Source organism: Alligator mississippiensis, chromosome 2 (assembly GCF_030867095.1).
Source record: "Alligator mississippiensis isolate rAllMis1 chromosome 2, rAllMis1, whole genome shotgun sequence".
NCBI classification, from domain to species: Eukaryota; Metazoa; Chordata; order Crocodylia; family Alligatoridae; genus Alligator; species Alligator mississippiensis.
In genome coordinates, this window is record NC_081825.1 from 271736252 (window position 1) to 271759437 (window position 23186).

Here is a 23186-nt window from a genome sequence, read left to right on the forward strand (position 1 = left end):
AGAGGGTCTTTTAAGTACTTAGATCGTAGCAAAAATTCTTCATTGGCCTCTGAATATTAGAAGCCTGGATCTGGTCTTGAAAAGACAGGCATTTTTTCTAAATTTACATAAAGGCACATCACTGTCACCTTAGAAATGCTAATAATAACAAAATAACAATAATCTGAACTAAATAAAATATTAATGAACCTGATCAGCCCCACTGCCAAGTCTTGTCTAGTGGTTTTGTTTATTACAGCAGATACCGTAAATCCATAGACTAGCAGAGCTGTAAATAATACTGGTTTGGTATGTGTGGATGACAGATGTTTGATTTAAATTTAGGTATCCATCTGAGGGTTTGTTATGCAGAGCAGTTTTGGAGATGTTGTGATTAGTCAGAAATGGGATAGAAGAATTTTTCTTAGGTTGACTACATATAATCTCCTACATTTGTGTTATGTTCTTTCATTCCCAAGTGCTAGACAAGCTATAGTCCTTGCCCTGGAGTCCTAACTCCAACATAATCGCTGCTGAAGCTTTCAGGAAGGACATGGGATCAAATGTTCATCTTTGTCCTTCCCACTGCATATAACAGAGAGGAAAAAAAATCTTGAAATAGGCATAGAGCTACCAATAAGCTGCTCGCTGTACTGGCTCTCCTTTGAATCAGCCCAAGGTCATTACCCTGATTTAAAAATTCTTTATGGAACTAACCCTACCTCTTGCAGCTGTCACATCCCACAGGGCTTAATGTTCCACTTGAACCACAGAACAGCACTGAACCAGTGAAAGTGCAATGACTGCATGAGGAGGAAGACAAGACCAAGTCTGTGTGCACTTGTTCAAATTATATGGGAGAATTCTCCCAGGTTTGTTTTCTTGATAGAAAAACTTGCCTGAAGATGCCGGAATAGACATTTGAAAGCTGAGCCCCCAAAGAGTAGAGAGCTTACACTGTTGACACTACACAGCCATCTAAGTGTGCTCTGTGGGCTCCCTCAGTCTGCCTGGAGATAGATAGCAACAGTGCACAGGGCAGCCCAGATCACCTGACCCAGATTTTTCAGGGTCAGCTCGTGTCTTCCTGCAGTACAATGTAGGAATTATGGGGGGGGGGGGGGGGGTATTCTTTTTTTCTGCTCCAGCAAGCAACATACAGTTACCATTGGGGGAGAGAAAGTGGAAGCAAAACACTCTGGGATGCTGCAGGACTGTGCTATGGCTTCTGGATAACAATCTCAGCCAGCATTGGGAAGACAGGTAGATGGAGGGACACAAAATAGGAGGTCTTATAAGGCAGGGATTAAGCCTTCTGTTAGTTTTACAGAGCACCAAGCCCTCTACTGAAACTAAATAATAATTAAAAAGAGATGGGGCATTATCTAAAGTAATGGGAACAGCAGGAAGAGAAATGGATTTTAAAATCAGCATGTGATATCAACCAGCTTTACCTACAATTTATACACGGCTGTGATATCCTACAAATCCCTGTCCACTTCCAGACTAGTACTACAAAAAGGACACATGTTGACAGAAAAAAAATTATGTGACCTCTGACCTCAGCAGCAGCAAACTCCAACTGCTGCTCCCACACCATGACTGCAGCTCTGCCCTCCCTACTGCTGGACACTCTAGAGTAGGAGCTAGAGCCAGAGGCACTACAATGAAGGTGCAGAGCAGGAGGCAGGGAGGACTGCCCAGGGCACAGTACTGGCTAGTTACACCTCAGTTTCTGACCAACTCTTTGGAATGCACTCCTGCCATCACAGTCTTTAGTCAAGAAGGCATTTAGAACATGTGCAGTAATTCACCAACTGTGCTTTTCAGCAATGTAACAAAATCCAGAATTCCATCAAATATTTATTTCCATGGCAAAAATAGACTATGATATATTCATTTCACATATATTACATATACAGTAATACAAGCTTTTCTGTCTATGAAACACAATTTGTACATAGCTTTACAAACCAATTTCTGTTGTACAGGAATTAAAGATGTACTGATTATACATTTTTACAGTATTGATGGCAAGACAGCAAAACAGACGCATTAACCACTAGCTTCACACTAGAAAATAATACTTGAAAAATCCATGTGTGCTACTGCTTAAATGAAGGACTGTGTAAATCCCTGCATACTGGCTCAATGAGAAAGAAGCAATGAGGATCATGTCCTGCATTCTTTTGACACCCAGAACATAATCCTGCAAGGTGCTGAACAGCCTTAATGGCCACGAACTTCAGCAGGAGTTAGGGGATCTCAGCAACTTGCAGGTGTGTAAGTGCTCAGCACTCTTCAGGATCAAGCCATTAAAACTCCCACTAAAAAAGTCCCTCCAACATCAGCAATCAAGAGGATGAGCATTCTGGGTGCAGAAGCGTTTTAGGAAAGGACCTTGTAAAAGGACAGCATACATACTGTCTTGGTTGGAATTCTCCAGGTTAGTCAGGAGATGGGACTGGACTGTCTAATGAGTTCCTTTCCATCTAATTTCTAGGATTCTAGAAATTTCATACACTGTGTTGAAAAATCTGCCTCAAAGTACTTTAGGTGTCTCCTAACTTTTACTTTAGCACTTCCCAACAGGAAGAGAAAAATTACACCTTATTTCCCTTTATAAGGCTAGCTATCTTCTTAAAAAAGAAGCAAACAAAAAGACCCCTGTGCTTCATAAAAGGTTTCATTTGGTAAAATTCTGATTGCTCCATATCTGAAACAAAACATGACAGTGGGCACGTCTACACGAGACACTAGAGCACAGTAGCAATGAGCTACTAAACAGCAGTTCATTGCTACTGTGCAGTAGCGTTGCCAGGCACTAATCATGTGGTGACGATACTACGTAGTAGTAACAAGCGATTGAGCAGTAACGTTGGGAAAAAACCATGCAGTGAAGGCACTGCACAGTAATGACAGTTACTGCACAGTCATTTAGTACTTGCGTAAGTACTAACTGACTGTGCAGTAACAACTGCACAACTTGCCACTTGTGTAGATGTGGCTAGTATATACAAAACAAATCTAGCTCTCCACAGTATAATATTTTATGTCACTGCTTTCATTAGCATGTTACATTTGATTCCTGACTTCTTCCATAATCTGTAACCAAAGAAAAACATTTGGAGAAAATATACTGGAGGCACGTTTTTCATTGCCCAATGCAGCACTATGTGGAAAACTGTGAAGAATACAGTCAAAGCTCACTTATTGACTTTTTTGAGATGCCCATAAAGAAGTGGATTTTTATATAATAGAGCTCCTGCTGACTTTAGTAAAAAAGTTATAATATGCCTGACCCCAACAGAATGAACCAAGTTAGCTGGTCCCAACAAAATCTATTTAGTAAGTTTTGACTGTACAGCCACACCTGCAAAACTTGTTGAAGTTTGTAATTCTTTTGTTTTTTTTCAATATAGCAATAGAGATGATGTGCACTGTTAAAATCACTGTTCTGCATATGCTGCACTGACAAGACTTCTAAGCACATGATAAAGGCCTGGTTTTTCATCTATCCGTAACTTGGCACAATTCAGGTTATTCATACCTACTGTAAACACTTTACTGCATCCACAAAGTATATACTTAGACATCTAAACCTAAATTGCACCCATAAGTAAATGTGAGCACAAACTGCACTCATGCTTAGTTTCCCCTGCAGTTTGCATGTATGAAACTAGAGAAAAGTATTTGAAAAAAATGACTGTAATCTGTAAACAGAAATCGAGCTGACAGGTTACATTGAATGAATTTGCAACTCTGCCATCCCCAAGTCTCCAAAACAAAAAAAAAAAGAAGGAAAAAAAAAAAGCTTCTGAACAAGAATATTTGGAGTTTCTAAAAGCACATTTTAAAAAAGAGTAAAAATAGAATCTATGACTAAATGTTCACTTATCCTACTATGCCATGAAAAACGACAAATCAAACCATTCTAGCTGCTCTAATGCAGATAAAAATTGTTCCAATACTTTTCCATTTGCTGTTGGCCATTCCCCACCACACCCTCTGTCCCGTTCTACACTTCCATGTTCTCACAAGGGGATGAGTCTCAAGCTGTGTGTCTGAACTGCTTTTACTTTTAAATTTCAGTCTGCAAATGTTTTGGCTTCTTTGAGTTACCTGTGTTTAAATGTGAAAGGAGATGCGATTATTTTGGCTCAAATGGTCTGAGCCCAAATTCTTAGTGAGTGCTTTCAATTACCGCGAACTGAGGGGCATGGGCATATGAATACATGTACAGGTTTCAAAAGGGGAGGGGAACCTGCTGCTTAGGAGTAGCAGTTAGGCTGTAACTAGTACCTGTACATGATTCTGTAGTGATACAAGCAAGTTAAACTGCTCCCACTTTGACCCTGGATGAGCAGTACACCTCCCCCTTCTCCACTTAAGGCCGTTACACCTGTATGTTTTTCCTTACCCTGAGAGCTTCACACACTGTGGGACTGGATTTTGGCTTTGCAGGAGTTTGTAGCTGTGGATAAAACTTTACATTTACAGTTCAAATTTGCAGTGCGAATTTCAGAGTTATGCTGCTTGCCTTTTTAAACTGACATCCATCTGTACCACCCATTCACCTGCCCAAGGAGACCTTGGTTTCTAATATACCTTTTCCATTTTATTTCTATAGGAGGTGTATGGCAGATTCATTAACTTGAGTAGGGAATGCAAGAAATTGCTTAATGTCCCCTCTAAAATGGTCTTTTCTACTAGCAAGGCTTTGAAAAGAAATATATCTGTTCTTTTCTGAATATCTTAAGAGGCAAATTAAATCTGCTTATTTAGGCTTGGGGGGGTTGTTTGTTTTTTACAGCTTACAATGAAACCATGCTGTAAAAGTCCTCTGAGTTCATTAACTCACTTTGTGGCATTGGTAAGGTATGTTTTTAGTCTGAGGCACAATATCACAGATACTTTGTAAGCTATTTATCAGTGCCACCGATGTTAACCCAGATATATACATGTAGGGTTACATAGGAGGTCAGAAGCATGAACACTAATTTGCCAACAATTCTTCAGTTTAGCCCATTTACAAATTTTCTTCTACATTTCTTTTTAAATTGCCAATGACACTTTCGAGCTGCATTTGATCAAAAACAAGTTCAAACTCTACCTTGCCAGGTTCCCTTTAATGAGATGTATTTCTAAAAATTTTTAAAACATTATATACGCAGAGTCATGGTCAAGTATAAATCTTATTCTGCTATCCATAGGGGCAGAAGTTACTGAAGAATCACCACTGTTTCACTGTGCAGGCTGTAGAGAAGCTATGCAGAGGAATGCTGCATGTGCAGTGGAGTTGCTCCATGGTGACTCACTCCACAGAACTACAGAGGAGTGATTTTCCAACCCAAAGCCCACTGAAGTTAGTATATGTTCTTTTCACTGATTTCTATGGTCTTTGGATTAAGCTCTTAGTGAAAAGCTACTCCATAAGTACACAGACCCACTGGCCACCACACAGATGAAGGAGTATAAAGAAGTCATTAGAACAGTTTTTAAATTTTTGTAATAACTCTTTACTCAAGCTTTAAATAACCATGTCAAAGTTGATCCCAAAGCAGTAGTTTCTGTTTAGCCTGCAACAGACAGTAAACACCAGCTATTTACAGTAAAGCCTGTCCATAATTGTCCCTGAGAATGCTATGCTATCTTAAAAAGAGCAACATCTTTTCCCTGTTATTTATTGCAAGATCCTTACTTGAAAGGCTTCCATTGTAATGACCAAGTGTTAACCTCCATTATAGTCTAGTCATTTCCCAGAATTTCCAAATTAGGAGGGTAGGGAAGAGGCATTGGTGAAACCAGACAGGATTGCAGTGGAATTAAGTTTTCAACAAACAGAGCAACTCAGGCTGACACTAGACTTAGACAACAGATTCCCTTACTGTGCTCAATACTTCACAAAGAAGAATGCAAGGCAGCCCTCCATCACTTATACACACAAATACGGGCTTTGAAGGTTCCAAACATTTGAGCACTGAAAACTAAATCCATCTACATTTTTACTAAGCAAAGTAAATTTAGGCAGATTTAAATTGCAGTTTACAGAAGACAACTGAATTTAATACTTATTGAGAAAGCTCTAGGAAAGAAATTGCTAGTTTGCAATGCTTAGAAAGAGCTCATTCAGCAGCTGTTAAAGGTAGGGACCTACCTAAATCACAGTATACTGCGCAGCGGCTCCTTTAATTTTGCTCTTTTTGCTGCCTGCCCTCTCCCCACATCTGGCTGCTGATTGGTTATGGGGTCCCAGCTGCCCTACCACTTACTGCTGATTGGCCAGAAGGCAAAAACCACAGTTTAAAATATGCCACAGTATTTGCCTCCTGGCCAATCAGCATCAAGCTGCGATGCTACCAGGTGCCCTCAGCCAATCAGGGGCAGGAGACATAAACCACGGCATATTTAAAATCATGGTTTTTGCCTCCTTCCCAATCAGCAGCAAGTGGTGGGGCTGATGGGACCCCTCCACAAATCAGTGGTGGCGTGTGCAGCAAAAAGAGCAAAATTAAAAGGAGCTGCTGCACAGCACAGTTCCACCATGATTTAAGTAGGTCCCTAGTTATAAGTCCCTAGTTATCGGACTTTCAACTTCAGTCTGAGGACACACATTAAGTACTGTTTGTTCTTACAGGATCTACAAAATTTGGGTCTAGGAGACCTGCTTCTGAGAGGTAGTGGCCACCCACAACTTTACTTGAATTGAATGGGGCACATATATATGTCCCAATCAGTCAGAAATTAGGCCTGTTATGGTTAAAGAATACACGTCGTTGGCTGCATAAGAATACAATCTCTTCCAATAGAGAAGGGGCACATTTACATTTTTTCTCCTGACATACAGCCTGCGATATGGCGGTGTAATTAGCAAGTTTTGCATCCCAGGAAAAAGTGTACCAGAGAGCAGCTGGGGTAGGATTGTCAGTCTTACCTGTCCAGGAACTCAGAGTCATCGGCTGCTGCCATAGCACCGTTTGCCCATCATTTGTTGTTGCTACTGCTGCTAAAAACAGCAGTCTGGTATCCCTGCACCCAGCTTCTGCTCCTGCAGCAGTGGCTTGCGGCTGCTGACGCAGCGCAGACTCCCCAAGAGAGCCATTACAAAACCAGGATAACAGGGGGCCGCTACTTGGTTTCAAAATTTACCACCAGGCAAATACAAACAATACATATCGGCTAGCTCTTGAACAGGGATTTTCATATCTCACTCTCAAAGCACTTTACACAGGTGGGTAAGCATCACTGTCTGCTCTCTCCTGTGCACTCTCTACATTGTACTCTACATCGTTAGTACCCCATCTCACCCAATATTAGATACACTATTGCCACAGTATACCACAAATTTAAGTACAAATCCTCATGCTTGTTTTACTACCTCAGAGCAGATACTCCATAGGGGTAACTGCTGCTGCTAACGACTCTCAGGCTTATCTATTTGACTGTTTAAAATTATGTCCTTTATAATTTAAAACAAACCAGGTATAAATAATGGATGAGGACTATGGTCCAAAATTCAGAAGGAAAATAATAGAAGTCAGGTTCTACTGTGTGATTTCTTATCTGAAAATGTAAAAGATCTTGGAGGTTTCATTTATGAATTATGATATCAATCTGGCAATGCCTTCAAGATAGAAGGTACAATCCAGAGACCCTACAATTCTGAATCTGACATGCAGTAGCGCAGACATAAGACAAATGGGTGTGTCTGTAGGTTTGCATGTATTTAGGCTGGTTATTGTCTGGGGTAAGGCATTATTCCTTCCAGGCTTGATGTTGGTAAGGCTTAATGAGCCTGTTTTCTTAGGTCTGAACTTCTTTACTGCCCGAGCCCCTAAGGTTTGGAATAGACTGCCGCCGGAGGCAGTTCAAGCACCCACTCTGAACGCCTTCAAGACATGTGGATACTTGTTAGTAGGGATCATAGGATCCCAGCAAGATTTCCTGCTCCGGGGGCAGGGGGCTGGACTCGATGATCCTCCGGGGTCCCTTCCAGCCTGAATGTCTATGAAATCTATGAAGTCTGCAGTTACAGGAAGAGTGTTTTTGTTTTGTTCTTCTTAAATCGACATGCTCAATCTCATTTTGCTGAGGGAAGAACTTCTTTATTGTCCGAGCCCCCAAGGTTTGGAATAGACTGCCACCAGAGTTGGTTCAGGCACCTACTTTGAATCCCTTCAAGAGATATTTGGATGTTTATCTTGCTATGATCCCTGCTGACTTCCTGCCCCTGGGGCAGGGGGCTGGACTCAGTGATCTTCCAAGGTCCCTTCCAGCCCTAGTGTCTATGAATCTATGAATTTTTATGAAGGTCAGTATGAATGAGAAGGTTCAAAAGGGTGCTGAGAACTGTAAAAGGATATTGCAACCTACCCCATTGTAATGTATTTGTTATGGAAGTGTTATGTTAACATGGTGTCATTTGGACTCTGTGCTTATCTTTTTTGAGATCAGGTTATTATAGAGGAAAATGAAGCAATCCTTGCATTCTCTTTTTAAGATTAGCAGATGCCATTTTTTTTCTTGTTCCGAAGGAGGTATTTAATTGTTCAAACTACTTTTAATCTTAAATCTTCCTCACAGCCAAAAACAAGGAGGTATCACGATCTCAATAGTGACAGAAATGAATAATAAATATCAATCCTAATCTATTCTGCTGAGTAGGTATGATGGGGAGGGGTGCAATTCGTTGTTCTAGTTGTCTATTAACTGGTTTTGAAAAGGTTTGGGCTTGAGTTTACCAGACAAGAGCAAACACTGCAAAATGGCTAGCTCTTGAACAGGGTTGTTCATCCCCCCTCCACCCAAAGCACCTCACAAAGGTGTATAAGCATCATTATCTGTTTTCTCCAAATAGAAGAAGTGAGGCACAGAGGGGTGCTGTGATCCAACCAAAGACACAATGGGTGTGTTTACACAAGAGGTTTACTGCAGAGATGACTAATTAACTCTAAAGCAGGGTTTTTAATCTCTTATAATAAGTGTACCCCCAGCAGCTCCCTTTTAAATAAGTGCACCCAGAGGAGGGAAGGGGTGGCAAGTAGCTGGACGTGTACCAGGAGGGGAGGGGAGGGGAGGCATGGCAAGCGTGGGGCAACCGCAGTGACTGCAGCAGCAACCACTGTAACCACCCCTAGGAGAAATGAGCAAGCCGAGCTCCTGGAACAAGGGGCTGGGCCCCTCCCCCCACCCAGCGCCTCCCCCGTCTCCCATCCCACTGTGAGCAGCTGGCACTCACGGCCCCTGGCTGCCTGCACACAGCGCTGTGCGCACCCGCTGCCTGCCCGGACATGTGGGGCACAGCAGCCCCTGGCCTGGCCCTGGCACACACAGGGCAATGCTGGACATGGAGCAAGGGGGGTGGCCAAATGCAGAGTGGTGGCTGCACTGCATGCAAGCTTCTCCTGCCCCCGCGTCCGGCCGGGTGGGTGGCACCTGCACAGCAGTGCGGATGGTGTGTGGCAGCTCTCCATCCCCATCCACCTACGCATACCCCCTAGGACTTTCTCAAGTCCCCCAGGGGTACACATACCCCCAGTTGACAACCCCTGCTCTACAGTAAATATCTCAGCATCTACATGTGGGCCCCCTATTGAACTCCTCAGCAGGGTAATATTTGTAAATACAAGATTTTTTCAGAGTTTTTTCACGTGCAGCAGTGCATATGTAGATGCTGCCCTGGCTGGCTGGGGTGCGAGGGTGCTTCAGTGTAGGGGCTGCCTGACAGCTAGCTCTGCAATCTTGTGCTCCAGCCAGCCTCTCCACAGCACACTGAGCCCGGGGGAGCAGCCCCAGGCTGGCAGGCTGACCCCCGGATCGCCCAGCAACCCAGGGCTTCTCTGACTGGGCTTCATGTGCACGCATGAATAAGCCTTGGAGCTGATTGCTTCAGAGTTAATTGCTCCTGGACACACATTTAAACCAGCACACCTGAGCGCAAAAAACTCTGGAGCAATAAGCTCCAGCATTTATTCACGTGCACTAATTGCATATGTACATGCCCACTGTGAGCAATGGACAGAACAGGAAATAGAACTGGAAATCAGGTTTTGGGTCTGTGCCCTTGACTCTGCTGCCTCCACATCACCTAAGAATTCATCAAAATATCCACATCTCCAGTGTCATCAAGTGTAGTTTCTCCATGTCTCTGACATTTTCAAACAGCCAAGAACACCCTCACCACAACCATGCAATACAATGTTAGCAATACCTTTCTGCTGACTGACAAAAGAATTCTATTGTAACTGACGATGTTTTTAAGCTTCTCTTGATTGTGAGTGTAAAAACTAAAACTTGCACTAACTGTGTAACCAACAATCACAGCTATCACACTTGTATCATCACATTGCACATACTCATTTCCAATTCGCCACTATGCAAGTTCCTACCTTAATTTCTGTTCACTCACTTCATCCTCTTAAAGGCTCTAAAACAACATTCAGTTAGGTTAGTAATGGTACATTATTAAAGAAGATATGGTTACAGTTCACGTGTATATAAATAATGCAACAAAAAGTGCATAAAACATAATTTGCATCCACTTCGATTTCAACCAGTAAAATCAAACTGTCCTCTAAATATATGAATAATACTGAATATATATTTTCTCTTGTCCATTAACAAGAGCAATAGCATTCTCTTGCTCATTTTTATCTAAATCCCTGCAGCCAATCATCTTCCCCATACTTAACTACAAACTCTAAGTAAACATCTCTTTCTTACCTGTTAAGTTACCTAGAAATCTGTAGGTAACAATGTCTCCCATCTGCCTATTATATTACCTAGCATTCTGCAGATAACAAAACCTTTTCCAATTTTATCACCTACAGAACTCCACAGATGCCAACATTTCCCTGTTGGACTTCTCTCTTTGTACAAATTCTGAAAAGATAAATTTGAACGTATCTTCATTTGTCCTCGACTCTGAACAAATTGTTCTGTTTATACACAAGTAGCTTTTTGAAAATAAAAAATTAAATTTGCTGAATACAAAAATAATTTTCCTAACTGCCAACTTTAGATTTCTAGCAGCTGCTGGTTCTGCTAAGAGAACCAAAAGAAACCAAAAGTTTATTTTAAAAAATATATTAGCATTGTTTTCCATACAAAACTGAAAGTAGATCGAGACCATTTAAGACCTTGGCATTCCAGGAGGATGAGCTTGTACCTTACAGTGTAAATCTACAGATTTTATATTTTTCACTTTCAGAGTTGAGGTTAGAAAAAAAGCAATTTGGACTAAAAAACAATGAATGATTTCCAAAATGACCCAGTGTACTTTCAGTAAAACAGACTGTCAATATGCCTACAGTAACATAACTCACAACTTGTGCAAGTACTGCACATCAGCAGACGAAAGCACAACTGTTTTATGTTAGATCCATCACTGTTTTAGCTGCAGTTAAAACAGGAAGATGTTAGTCCAGTCTATATCTTGCTTTGCAAAGACCGATACGTTGCACTTGCACTTAACATCCCCATACCATGACAAAAAACTAACTCCGTATGAGTCGTCCATTGAGGAAAACACCAGATAGACAAAACTGCCTGGACAATTGCATTTCCCCTTTGTAAACTCTCAAGATGAATGTGCCCCACAGAAAATGGTGGGGGTTATATAAGCCTAGAACTTTTGAGGAACTGAATGAGAACTCCATAGATAAAAGTATACTGAGCGAGAGTCTGCACCACCATCATCCTTTGCTGCCGCAACATGTCTAGCACTCTTGGGACATCCAGCATCTAAAGAGACAAAAAAAATTTAGCTGTTATAAAGACTGGTCAAAAAGGAAAACGGTTTGCACTTTCCAATCCAATATATATGTCTTTCCCACTTATATAAATGCTGTACACACACACCTGCACATGCACAGACCTGATGATCACAGTCATGGAGCAGTCAGTCACTCTGGGCATTTTTACACGTGCTCTGGGAGGCACAGGGGTGGGGCACTTTAATTAGCAAGCGCTTTAATTAAAAGCACCTGAGAGTCACGTGTATCAGCATCCCCAGTGCTGAAAAATGGCAGCAGGGTGCTTTGAATTAAAGCTCATCAAATGAGCTTCAGTTCAAAGCACCCCACCACCATTTTTCAGTGCAGAGGTGCTAATACATGTGACGCCAGAGTCTTCTGAGCATGTTTATTTCTGTGCTCCGACATGCTGGATTTCTACTGTGCCAGAGCTGGCTCCCTGCACGTGTATAGGAACCCTCTAACCTCACAGCTCCGACAATAAATTCTATGTGAACTTGACCAAGGCATTTAAATTCTCTCTTCCATTTTCCCTAATTGTCAAAAGGACATGAGATTAACCTGCTCATTTCGCAGGGATGCTGTGGGTCCATTTGATTTAATGATTGTCAATTAGTTTGAAAATACAAAGCACGTTGAATGTTCTATGGCTCAAGCTCATGATCATAGCTTAATTTCAATATCAACTCTCTTAAATTAAATGAAAAAGCTGACAACAAACATAATAATCTTTAGCTATTCATCCTGCTCATCTACTTAATAGGGGTGTGCAAATACTGATACGCCAAAAATGAAGGCAAACGAAGTACTGGGCTATAAAACACCTCATCTAACATTAACAGTAAAAAATCAATTATAAACAAAACTTGCAGATCCAGGAACTGATTCTGATCACCATCAGTTCTCACCAATGGCACACAGCCTTACACAGGACTTGTTCAGTACTTTGCAGGATCCATGTCTCAAATCAACAGGCACATTTCAATGTATAACTTCTATATGGGCAAACATATTCAAGAACAGTGAGTGGCAACCTGTTCAGCAGGCAGAACAAAAAATTAGTCCCACACCCTCTTTGAGTGCCATTCCAATCCTTCCTCCTCTTGATCTGCTGCTCTTCTTTTGGCTTCCTGCCCCGTCTGCTACTGTGCTGCCCCTCCTCTCCTCAGTCTGTAGTGTGCCGTATGCAGAGGCTGTCCATGCCACTTGTGGCATGTGTGCTGCAGGTTGGCAAACCCTATTCTAGAATATTACTAGCAGTGGCAAGAGTTTTCACATTCTAGCAATGAATATTTTCCAAAGGCAACATCATCGAGGTCCAGTTGATCAGGCAACAATATGTACTACCTGTGTACTCAACTAAAGCTTTTATTTTAAAACGTGAGAAAGAAATAACCTCATTGTGTTCCAAACAGGCAATCATGATCTCTGACAATACGACAACTCCAGTTCTTCCTACGCCTGCGCTGCAATGCACCAGTACAGGAGGGTTAGGGCTTTTAGGATCCACTGTGCTGTTTGTATGACGCCGCACTGACTGTATCTCTTCCAAGTATGCTGTTGGTTCCAATAGAAAAAAAAAAAGACATATAGATGCATACTCCACCATGTTCTTCTCTAATGATAGTTGCAACAATCAATTGTCATAGTGCATTAAATCGTATTCCTGCTAACAATGTTTCAATAAGTAAATTAATATCTCATTCAAAGCAATAGGAAGTTGCACAGATTATTCTCTCTTTACTTGGTGTTTTGTGCCTGGGAAGCATTTTCCTGGCAAGGTAGCATATGGCCTGAGCTTCTGTTGCTGGCAAACCTTTACATGGATGGCATGCAATGTAATTATATTTTGATTTATAGGGATTTTAATAAAAAAACTGCATCATCTTAGAGGCAGAAATAGAACTTTAATAAACGGACAAATATATTCCTGCCAAAAATACCAATCCAGCCTCCATCACTAGTGTGAAAAAACCTCTTATATCAGGATGTTTCAAGGTCCTATATTGAAGCCATAGTAGGTGGTTTTGTTGCAGAGGGGATTAATACAACTTACAAAGAAATCCCTTTATATCCTCTGGACAGCCATGCTCTGGCCAGTCGGTGTACTGCAGGTGCCAAACTGTTCTCTCCTGCCCTGTGAGAAGGTGTTTGATCTTCAAGCCTGTAGTTGCGTAGCAGCCTGAGTCTGTACGGAATCGCGTGGTAATCTTAAATCTCCCATATGTGACAGTGTTGTGTCTTGACCCAAGTCGTGGCCAGTACCTAAAACACTTTTCTCTCCCGGCCTCCTTGAAAACAAGGTATTGTAAATATCAGGTGTGAAAATATACACAACTGACAGTGTTGTAGCAATTCCAGCATTTCCATCCTACTATGTACTCCTTAAGGCTTCTTCACAAGCTTAACTAGTCATCAGTTAATGAAGAAGCCAATACTAAGGCCTGCTCTATGCAATCTAGGACTTTCCAATAGAGTTATGCCAATAAATCTGTCTAGTGGAGACAAGCCACACCTATCCCCCTTGAAAGAATCCTTTTTGCCACTGTAACTGTCATCACTAGACTTTTTGCCCCAACCAACTTCATCATACTAATAGAAGTTTCTAGTGTAGACTTGGCCTCAACAGCAAGTACCTACCTCTTCTGCTGTCACCATTGCAATAATAGCAACCCCTTGTTCCCACACCATCTGCCAGAAATCCTGACATGTATTCTGCAAAGGGCCTTGTGTAGCAATATAATCCCACTCAATGCCCGCAATGGAAACCTGTTAAAAAAGGAGAAAAATGAGGGATCTGTGAGGTTATAAGGAACATGTTCTGTGAAAGTGTAGAAGTTGAAAGAAAATGGTAAAAATAAGGGATTGAAGGTAGGTATTTTGAGTCACATAATCCTACCTGGTTCACTGCCTACCATTACCACACAACAACTATAAACAGGTTGAAGGAAATAGGTATATTTAGTTTAGAGAAAAGGAAATTAAGGGAAGACATGACCACAATTTTCAAAAATCTGAAGGCTGCTAAAAAGGAGAGGAAGAACAAATTGAAGGGAATGGGATTAAACTACAGAAAAAACAGATTTTGATTAAGTCTCAAGGGGGGAAAAAAACTTCCTGGAGCACATGACTTCTGAGGTTCCTTTCAAGCCTCTGATTCTCTCTTCCAAAAATGTATTATTTTACACATATATGCAAAAGAAAAATACAGTTAAGGAGATGTATTTTAAATACACAATATATTGTATAACCGAGGGGAAAAAATTAATGTGTCCTACTGGGTGAACTGTATAATTTTGGAAAAACTTAGTTTCAGAGAAGTATTCTAGCTATCACGTGGGTAGTGCCACTTTTACAGAATTAAAGAGAGTGTTCCTTGGTCAGTGAATGAAGGTTTTCCCTTCAGATTTCTAAGTTGATTCAGGAAAGCCAAAAGGACCTATTTTCAGATTCTGTTTTTACATACACAATTTGGTTGGTACTATGCCATATCCCATTAAAAACATATAAATGCCTATCAGTACTTAAGAGACCTTAACTCTCTTCAAAAGCATCAAATGATTTGAAGTCATATCCTGGAAAAGGGCAAGAGCCCTGAAAATACATTGAAATTCACTTCAGAAAGTTTCCTTATAAGGTTTAAGAAAAGGGGCACATAGCCAGGGGTGATGGTGGAAGATAAGTGAAGAACAGCTTCCTATCCGACTCCATTTTCTTCCTGTAGCCATCCAAAAACAAGCTCTGGCACAGTGCAGGCACTGCCACTAAAAGTCTGGTCCACAGAAGCAGAAGGAATAACAGTGCACTTAATTTTAAGTTATTTAGGTTTAAGAGTGGCACATACCTATAGACACACACACAGTTTTGTATATAAAATCTACTTAAAATGGAGACAAGACTCCTATACACGGTCCTTTAAGAAACGATCCAATACATTTTGAGGGTTATTACAGATTTTTCCACAACTTTAAGGTACAAACTTGCCTCCCATTAGCACAAAAAGAAAAAAAAGTGATGGAATAAATGCTGTACAGCAGATGTCTCCAGTACCTGATCCCGAATTCTTTCCAGCTGTCCAAGAAAAACACCTCTTCCCCAAAAAGTCAACATTAGCATGAAAAGGAAAAAGAGAACAGACAAGATATTAACTGCCCCCCCAGCCACCTTATTTTTTCTTCAATCTAAATATTTTTAAGTACAGAACCAACTGACAAACATTTCTTCAGCTGTACTTTTCTTACCTTAATGTGAGATGCGTTGATGTAACCTGTGTTATTTTCTTTGGTTGGGACCAGCTCCACTCTGGTATCATCATAGGGAAGGACATCCTGGAACCTGTTTCTCTCAGCATTTTCAGGGAGCCGGGCTATTGAACACTCACCATCAATGAGCCTTTTCTTTTGAATCCGCTCATATTCTGTAAACACCATCCCCTGCTCTAACCGTTGTTCAAGAATTTTACACTACAAGACAGAAGAAGATAAGCATACAAAGTTTCAGGCCAATTCCGTTTTACTAGTAACAATGCAATGAAAATAATTTAATATAAATAAAATGCACAGATTTTTCTCACTTCTAATTTTTGTAATTACTTCCCAGATATCCCTGTTTGTATAGCACATCACAGTAAACCTGGAGTGGCAAATTCTGAAGTTCTTAAGCAGGCAAATCTTTAAGGCAGTGGGAGTTCTGTTGAAGTGGGAGCCGACTCAGAACTTCAAGATATGGCAGTTAGACACAGAGATGGTAAATAACATTCAAAAATGATTTTTTAATTTCTGTACAGATAACACAGTCAGACATGGGACCATGTTTTGCTAGACAAGGTCATTACGGCATTTCCCCAGATTTGGATGAAAATGTTTAGAAACTTTTCTGCTTGGTTTAGGAGGTTGGACTGGGTAATTTGAGAGATCTCTCTTCTAACCCTGATATCTCTGTACTCATCAGTACTCATCTTCATTCCTTAACAGGAGAGGAAGCTTGGCTAAATAAATAAATTCGTCATACTCTACAACTACCCTCTTAGTCTGTCACCCTGCAGATGATAAATGCTGAAGACAGCAGCAAGGTCTTTATAGAAACACAAATTCCTCCTACAAGAAGGAATAATTCATTGCGTTTTATTTAATATGACTTGATGGAAGTCCAATTTATTTTTTCAAAACCGAATTCTTTCTAAATCATGAGAGACATTTGGTATTTGTGTTTGGCAAAAATAATTAAATGAATAAGACGGAGATTTAAGCCAATAATCTACTTCTGTTGTCACAAGCAGCCAGACTCTCATGTTAACATCTGAATGTCCATGTAGCTATCAGACAAGTCAGGAATTTTGTTGCAAACAGATGCCATTACCACATGCTACAGAAAAAAAGCACTAAATCTCTACTGACAATGTCCATACTGAAACGGTCTAGAGCAGCAGCCTCTTCCACTTTTTTTTTTTTGGCCATGATTTCTAGCACAGAATGGACAAGAAAGGGCACAGAATCACAAAGCTGAGCATTAGAAGACTTTGAACAAACATGAAGTAAACTTGATATTCTAAGGACCTTTGAAATCCTGTGAAACTGGACCTTCTTTCTTCTTTCTATTACATGCGCCTGAATTATTTTGTCTACCTCCTATTTAAACTGCAAACTTGTTCAGCCAGGAACGTTCAATTTATAGAGCATCAAGCACAAGTACGCTCAATGCTAGAAGAGTGGCAAGATTTTTAAAGCTTTAAGTATTTACCTCATCAACAGCTCCATTCTTTGAGGGTAGCATTAGACAGCTGCTCCCTTATCCTGATGGATCTTTTGCACAGTCCTATTCTATTTAACATGTACTTCAGATGAGGCTGCTTGGCAAGGAAATGAGGTGATGTGCACACTGAGCGCGCACCTCTCTGAAATCTTTGAAGGCTTCAGTGAAGATTCTGTTTTCCCAGCTGTTTGGTTCCAACTTAAAAAACGATAAATATTATATACTGCCCACCTGCCCAAGGACTGGGGCTAAGGCAAATTACGCAAATCTAAGAAAAAAAAGGAGTTATAAACTTGTATACAACTCCCATCCTTAGTCTTCTTAGGCACTTTTACCAACAGCCTGTCAGGAATTACAAGTCTCATTCACCAATTACCCTCTACACCTGACTCAGTTTGAAACTAAGATATTCTAGCAGTTAGCCTTTGCTAATGCATTTCATTTTTATGATTCTAGTCCTAAAGAGAAAGCAAATATTCCATAAAATTGAGACATACCCGTTCATCATTTGTTGCTCTAGTAGACTCTTCCTTACCCTCATATGGCAGAGGCATTCGAGACAAGGTTAGTCCATTTAGGGCAGCTAACTTTAGAGGCCCTATTTTTTTTGCTTCGGTTTTGTTTTTTTTCATTCCCTGCCAAAAAAAAAAAATTAAGTTATATCCTCTAGAAAACACTGGACAAATAACAAAGCAGACTTAGGAGGGGTTCAGCTTTTGGAAACAGAGGACTACCCTTGTTATTATCTTTGAAAGCCAGTGTGGTAAAAGATTCTGGTGGTAGAACCACATTCTTTCACAGGACCCGACACCAGTCTGTCTTCATTCCAGCAAGTTACTGAAACTTCACAAGAATGGGAAATATTGTTCTCTTCAGGTTAGGCCCTAGGGCAAGGAGCAGTTTGGAAAGACTAACATCCTTAAACAGAATTAGAATCTCCAACAGTTCAAAATAAAACACAAAAATACCACATATACAATCAATTTCATCTGTATTAGACAACATTGTTTGTGGATCCAATTTTCAGAAATGATCCCAATTTTGTAGGTGTATTTTACAGTATCTAGGTGTGTCTAAGCATTTCACTGAACCTACAAATCAGGTATTTAAGGTATCACAGTAGTATAAAGTGTGCCTTCAAGAAATTGCAGCTACTAAATCATGGGCACAGAATTAGAGGCCGAAATGAAGTGCCTTGGAAAATCATTCTTTACAGCAGCACCTAAAATGCGCTAGGCAGTGTACAAACACACAGAAAGAAAAAGTCCCTGCCCTAAGGACTTGCAAAATATACCAAAGAAGTAAGGCCAGAGAGGATCATGAATGACTTTCGCACAGTTGTGCACAAACATATAACATTTTGTAAAGCAGGAGTTGTGGAAGAGATGGGTAGCTTGCTTGACCAGGAGGAATTGAATTTGTAAGACACAGAATGGTTAGAAGGCTAGACAAAAGGGGAGAGGGAGCCTGAGGAGGAAAGAAAAGAAAAATGGAGGAAGTGAATACAAAGAAGGGTGAGGGAAAAGGACATGGGAAAGAATGAGGGAAAAGGAGATGGAATATCTAGGGCTTCATAACATTATGTTAAGTGGGAGAGGAAGAAGAATCTAGAAAATACACATGACCACTCAAGTCCTATGGTTAAACTCAGAGAATGGGTCTAATGATGTCAGAAAGCTGTTGGTGGAGAGGAGGAAACTACTCCTGTTCCAGCCGGAAGGGGCATCAGAAGCTAGTTCCTCATGGATCTGAGATCGATCCAATAGGAAGTGGGAGGACCAGCTGAATGGGTGAAACAGTGACAGAAAATAGAAGGGAAAAGAGGTACATAAGGGAAGAAAGGAGAGAAAACAAGAAAATAAAAACGGGGGGTGGACATTTGTTTGTACATTTCAAAAATCTTGAGAGGGGTATTTTTAAAACTCAGACGTTGTATCTATCAGCATGAGCCCTGGAAAAAAACCCAAAACAAAACAAAACAAAAAGAAATATCTACTTACACTTAAAGGTGGAAGACCTTCCACAATATTCTTCTTCCCAGACAGAAGATCAGACACAGGTCTCTTCTTCACAGAGTCCTTTCTAACTCTGTACCTTCCTGAAGTTGTAAGGTCAGATTCTGACATAGATGGAGTCAGCAAACCTTCACTTCTTCTCTGCACCTGTGACTCAGCTAGTAAATGAACTGGGCTCATATCTTTCATCCTCTTTTCTGGCTCTGTAATATGTAACTTAGGTTCAAGGATATGCAAAGGGCCAGCAGGTGAAGCAACAGAACTGTAAGGATAACTTAAAAAAGACTCAGAACGATGACCACCCATGATACCAGAAAGCTGGGCTTGGCCTTCAGGGAGAGGAGACAAACTTGCATGAGCTTTGTCTTCTTCAAATTCCTCCTCCTCCTCACTGCTGTGAATCAGCATAGTTGCATCTGAAAGAGACTTTTTATGACCACAGTTCATGCCTTCTTCTTGCTCCTCATTTTCTTCTTGCTTTGTCCTTTCCATTAGAACACTGGGCTGTGACCCTCTTGGAAGGGCCACATCTGCTGCTGATGCTGACATAGTTCTCTCCTTAATTCTGACTCCTTCAAAGCTGTGGATGAGCCCCGCTATTTCAATACTATTTCTTTTCTGTAACTGAGCATGGCGTGCTGATGTTAAGGGTTCACTCACTTCCTGAAGAGAATGTGCAACAGGCAGACTGTCTTCCTGAAACGTCTGGACAGAATGGTGGACTCGTCTTGTGATGAGATCTGGATTGCTGCTGCTTATATAAAGGTGTCGGGAAAGGTCTGGAGTACTGTTTGCAGGTCTTGGGTAGGGGTAAGGAGGAGGTGGTCGATAGACCTGAGTCTTCATGATATTTGGTGCTGGATAATCCTGAGCCTGAAGCTGCACATTTGTCAACTCTGGCACACTGACTGCTCCAACAACTGGACGCTTTTCTGCAGGATATGGGTATGGAGACTGGCTATGAAAACTGTAATTCAGATTAAATGGATAGTGATTAGATTGAGGGGAAGTGAACTGAGCGTGTTCTCGGATTTCAGGTTGGCTGTAAACCAGAGCATCAGGTCTACTGTAAGCATATGAATTGCTGATGTTAAGATTTCTCATTGAATGACTCTGCTTATCTGTGTGTATCATTCCCCTGTTAAGCTGTCTCATCACAGTTTCATAATCTGGGGTAGGCCGATAAGAAGGTGGTATTAGTGCACTATGTCGATGTGATGGGACATAATCAGGTCTCAGGACATCACTTCCAGTAATGCTTGGGTTAGAGGACATGGGAGATGGCTGCAAGTAGTGCTGTGGGTTATTCAAAGAGTTTGTGCTGTGTGCACTGTAGACACTACCATTGCGGATTCTACCATTGTAGTCATGTGGAGCTCTATCCAAGCTAGTCTGAGAGTGGTAGTAGTATCCATTCTGATTGTTCACAAAGAGGTTATCTGAAAAGAAAGGGTTTAAGCAAACACTACCATTAGGTCCGAACATAAAGAAGCAACTTCTATCAGACATCTTGAATCAGATATTGATATTTTCAAAAACTTTCTCCCACCATGACTTAGCTTTAAAAATATAGCCAAATCTCCAAGTTGATCACTGTTTGACTTGCAACAACGGAAGTTTTAGTGCTACAAATCTCTTAATATACTGCACTACACAGCTGCCACCTATTGATAATATTTCTGTTTTACTTACTGGTCTGCCTTTGGCATGTCAAATGGATACTACAATACTGTACCGTACTGATTTCAAATACAGTATGGGGAAGACTTGTGTATGGCACTGCCTCCTCTCCCTAGTCACTTATGTGAACTGACTAATAATGGCTCAGGGGAGACTTTCCCTCAACTGTTGCAAGTCTCACAAAGCCTTACAGCAATTGCATCCACTGAGAACCAGGAGGATTACAAGAATTACTGGGCCACATATGGAAAAAAACAGAAGAGATTGTAAGCCTGCTTCTGATCATCTTTCTTTAGATTTTATTTACCCCAGTGATATAAATACTCTTGATATGTACCCATGTGAGGCTTGGTCTTTGTGGGCTATTGCTTTAGCGCAGGGGTGGGCAAAATGCGGCCTGCGGGCCAGATGCAGCCAGCCTGCCCATTCTATCCGGCCCACAGGGCCCCTCAAACATTTAGAAAATTAATATTTATTTACCCCGGTTGCCTGCCATGCAGCCCTTGATGGCTTGCCAAAACTCAGTAAGCGGCCCTCCACCCAAAATAATTGCCTGCCCCTGCTAAGGTGACAATTTAAACCAGTGCAAATTCCCATGTGGATACATTATTTTAAGGATGCTTTTTCACTTTCACTTGGGTTGACAGATTTTAATTAAAGCAAAATAAGCCAAAGTTAAGCCACTCTTAAACTGAAATAAAGCAGTACAAACTTTGTGTTTAATTATTCCAGTTACAAAAAAGGAGGAAGCCACAACTAAACCAGTTCAGCTTTCCCAAACAGACAAGCATAAGTGGCAGCAAAATCAGGCTCACTATCTATAAACGGGTATCAGTGAAACCTGCAATAAGTGACCATCCTGCCAGCCAAGAGAACTTCTTAAAAAAAAAAATTAAAAAAAATCAAACTAAAGTTTTCAGGAAAATCTGGGACTATTTTAAAGTACAGCCAGTAATTGCTGATGTGTGTTTTACCTATCACTGGTTTCACTGTATGTAGCAAAGTATATTATCTATTGTTTTATGCATTCAACATATATGAAACAATGGATTCCAAGCCATTTTCTCCATTTTGTAGGATTCACCACTTTATGTAGTTTTTGTGCATGTAGTTTTTTTTAAGCTGCTACTGGAAAACTCCTTATCAAGCCAACCATAAGCTCTTGAATGCCCTTAATGTTTCCACTTTCTATACAGACTATGCTAATTACTCCTATACCAATGGTTTCCACACTGGTTTACAGATCATGCTGGCCCCAACACATCATGAGAGTGATGGGAAAAATTGTTCCTTGTATGTCTTGAAAATATTTGCTATTAAAAGTTCGATGGCAAGGACGCATTGTGGTGCAGGAGAAATTCTGGGTGCTGACAGTGGTTAATTGGTCAAAAAAAGTTTGGGAACCATTTTCTACACTAGTTATAACAGGCAATAAAAGCCTCTCTCTTGCTTGGGTCTCTTGCACCTGATACTTGGAGGTTTCTACTGCTTTCAGGGCCTCAGCTGGTTCCTTGCAGCATGCACAGGCAATAGGACACTAAGTCCATTGATAATTTATTGCTCACTGGCACCCTAAAGGTCCAGGGATATGAAGAAATTACTCAGTTCTGTTCATTACCTCACCTCCTCAAAGTTACCTATAACCAGAGTAGCCATCAGCTAGTTCAACCTCATTCAAGAGGGATTATACCTATATCTACTGTGTTCATAATCAGTAAATCAGTGTCCATTCTCTTACCTCCCTGTCACATACTCATATCTTTCCATAAGTAAAATAAGAGCAAACACAGCAACAAGGGCAATACTGGGGGCTTGAATCATATTTCTATGACTTTTTTTATAAAACTGTAGGTGTGCAAAGGGACATCAGAGTATAATGCAACGAGCCCTCACTTTAAGGTCTTTTTTTACTTCCAAAATCGTATAAGGTGGTGTTATTGTAAATGAAAATTGGCACTTGTGTGGTTTTAATGATTGCATCTGTATGTAGAATTATTTAAGAATTAAA

The 23186-nt window shown here is 40.8% G+C and overlaps 1 protein-coding gene across 1 annotated transcript in view; it reads right to left on the reverse strand.

The window, feature by feature from the left end:
• Positions 1 to 1829: 1829 nt before the first annotated feature.
• The window catches only part of PTPN21 (protein tyrosine phosphatase non-receptor type 21), a 74505-nt gene continuing 53148 nt past the window's right edge, over positions 1830 to 23186 (reverse strand). The window contains exons 16-22 of the mRNA XM_014596400.3: positions 19484 to 20937; positions 17981 to 18118; positions 15974 to 16195; positions 14373 to 14501; positions 13789 to 14023; positions 13129 to 13289; positions 1830 to 11721 (exon numbers count right to left, since the gene is read on the reverse strand). Of these exons, the coding sequence (XP_014451886.1) occupies positions 11593 to 11721; positions 13129 to 13289; positions 13789 to 14023; positions 14373 to 14501; positions 15974 to 16195; positions 17981 to 18118; positions 19484 to 20937 (2468 nt within the window). The 3' untranslated portion in view covers positions 1830 to 11592. The remainder of the gene's footprint in view (positions 11722 to 13128; positions 13290 to 13788; positions 14024 to 14372; positions 14502 to 15973; positions 16196 to 17980; positions 18119 to 19483; positions 20938 to 23186) is intronic.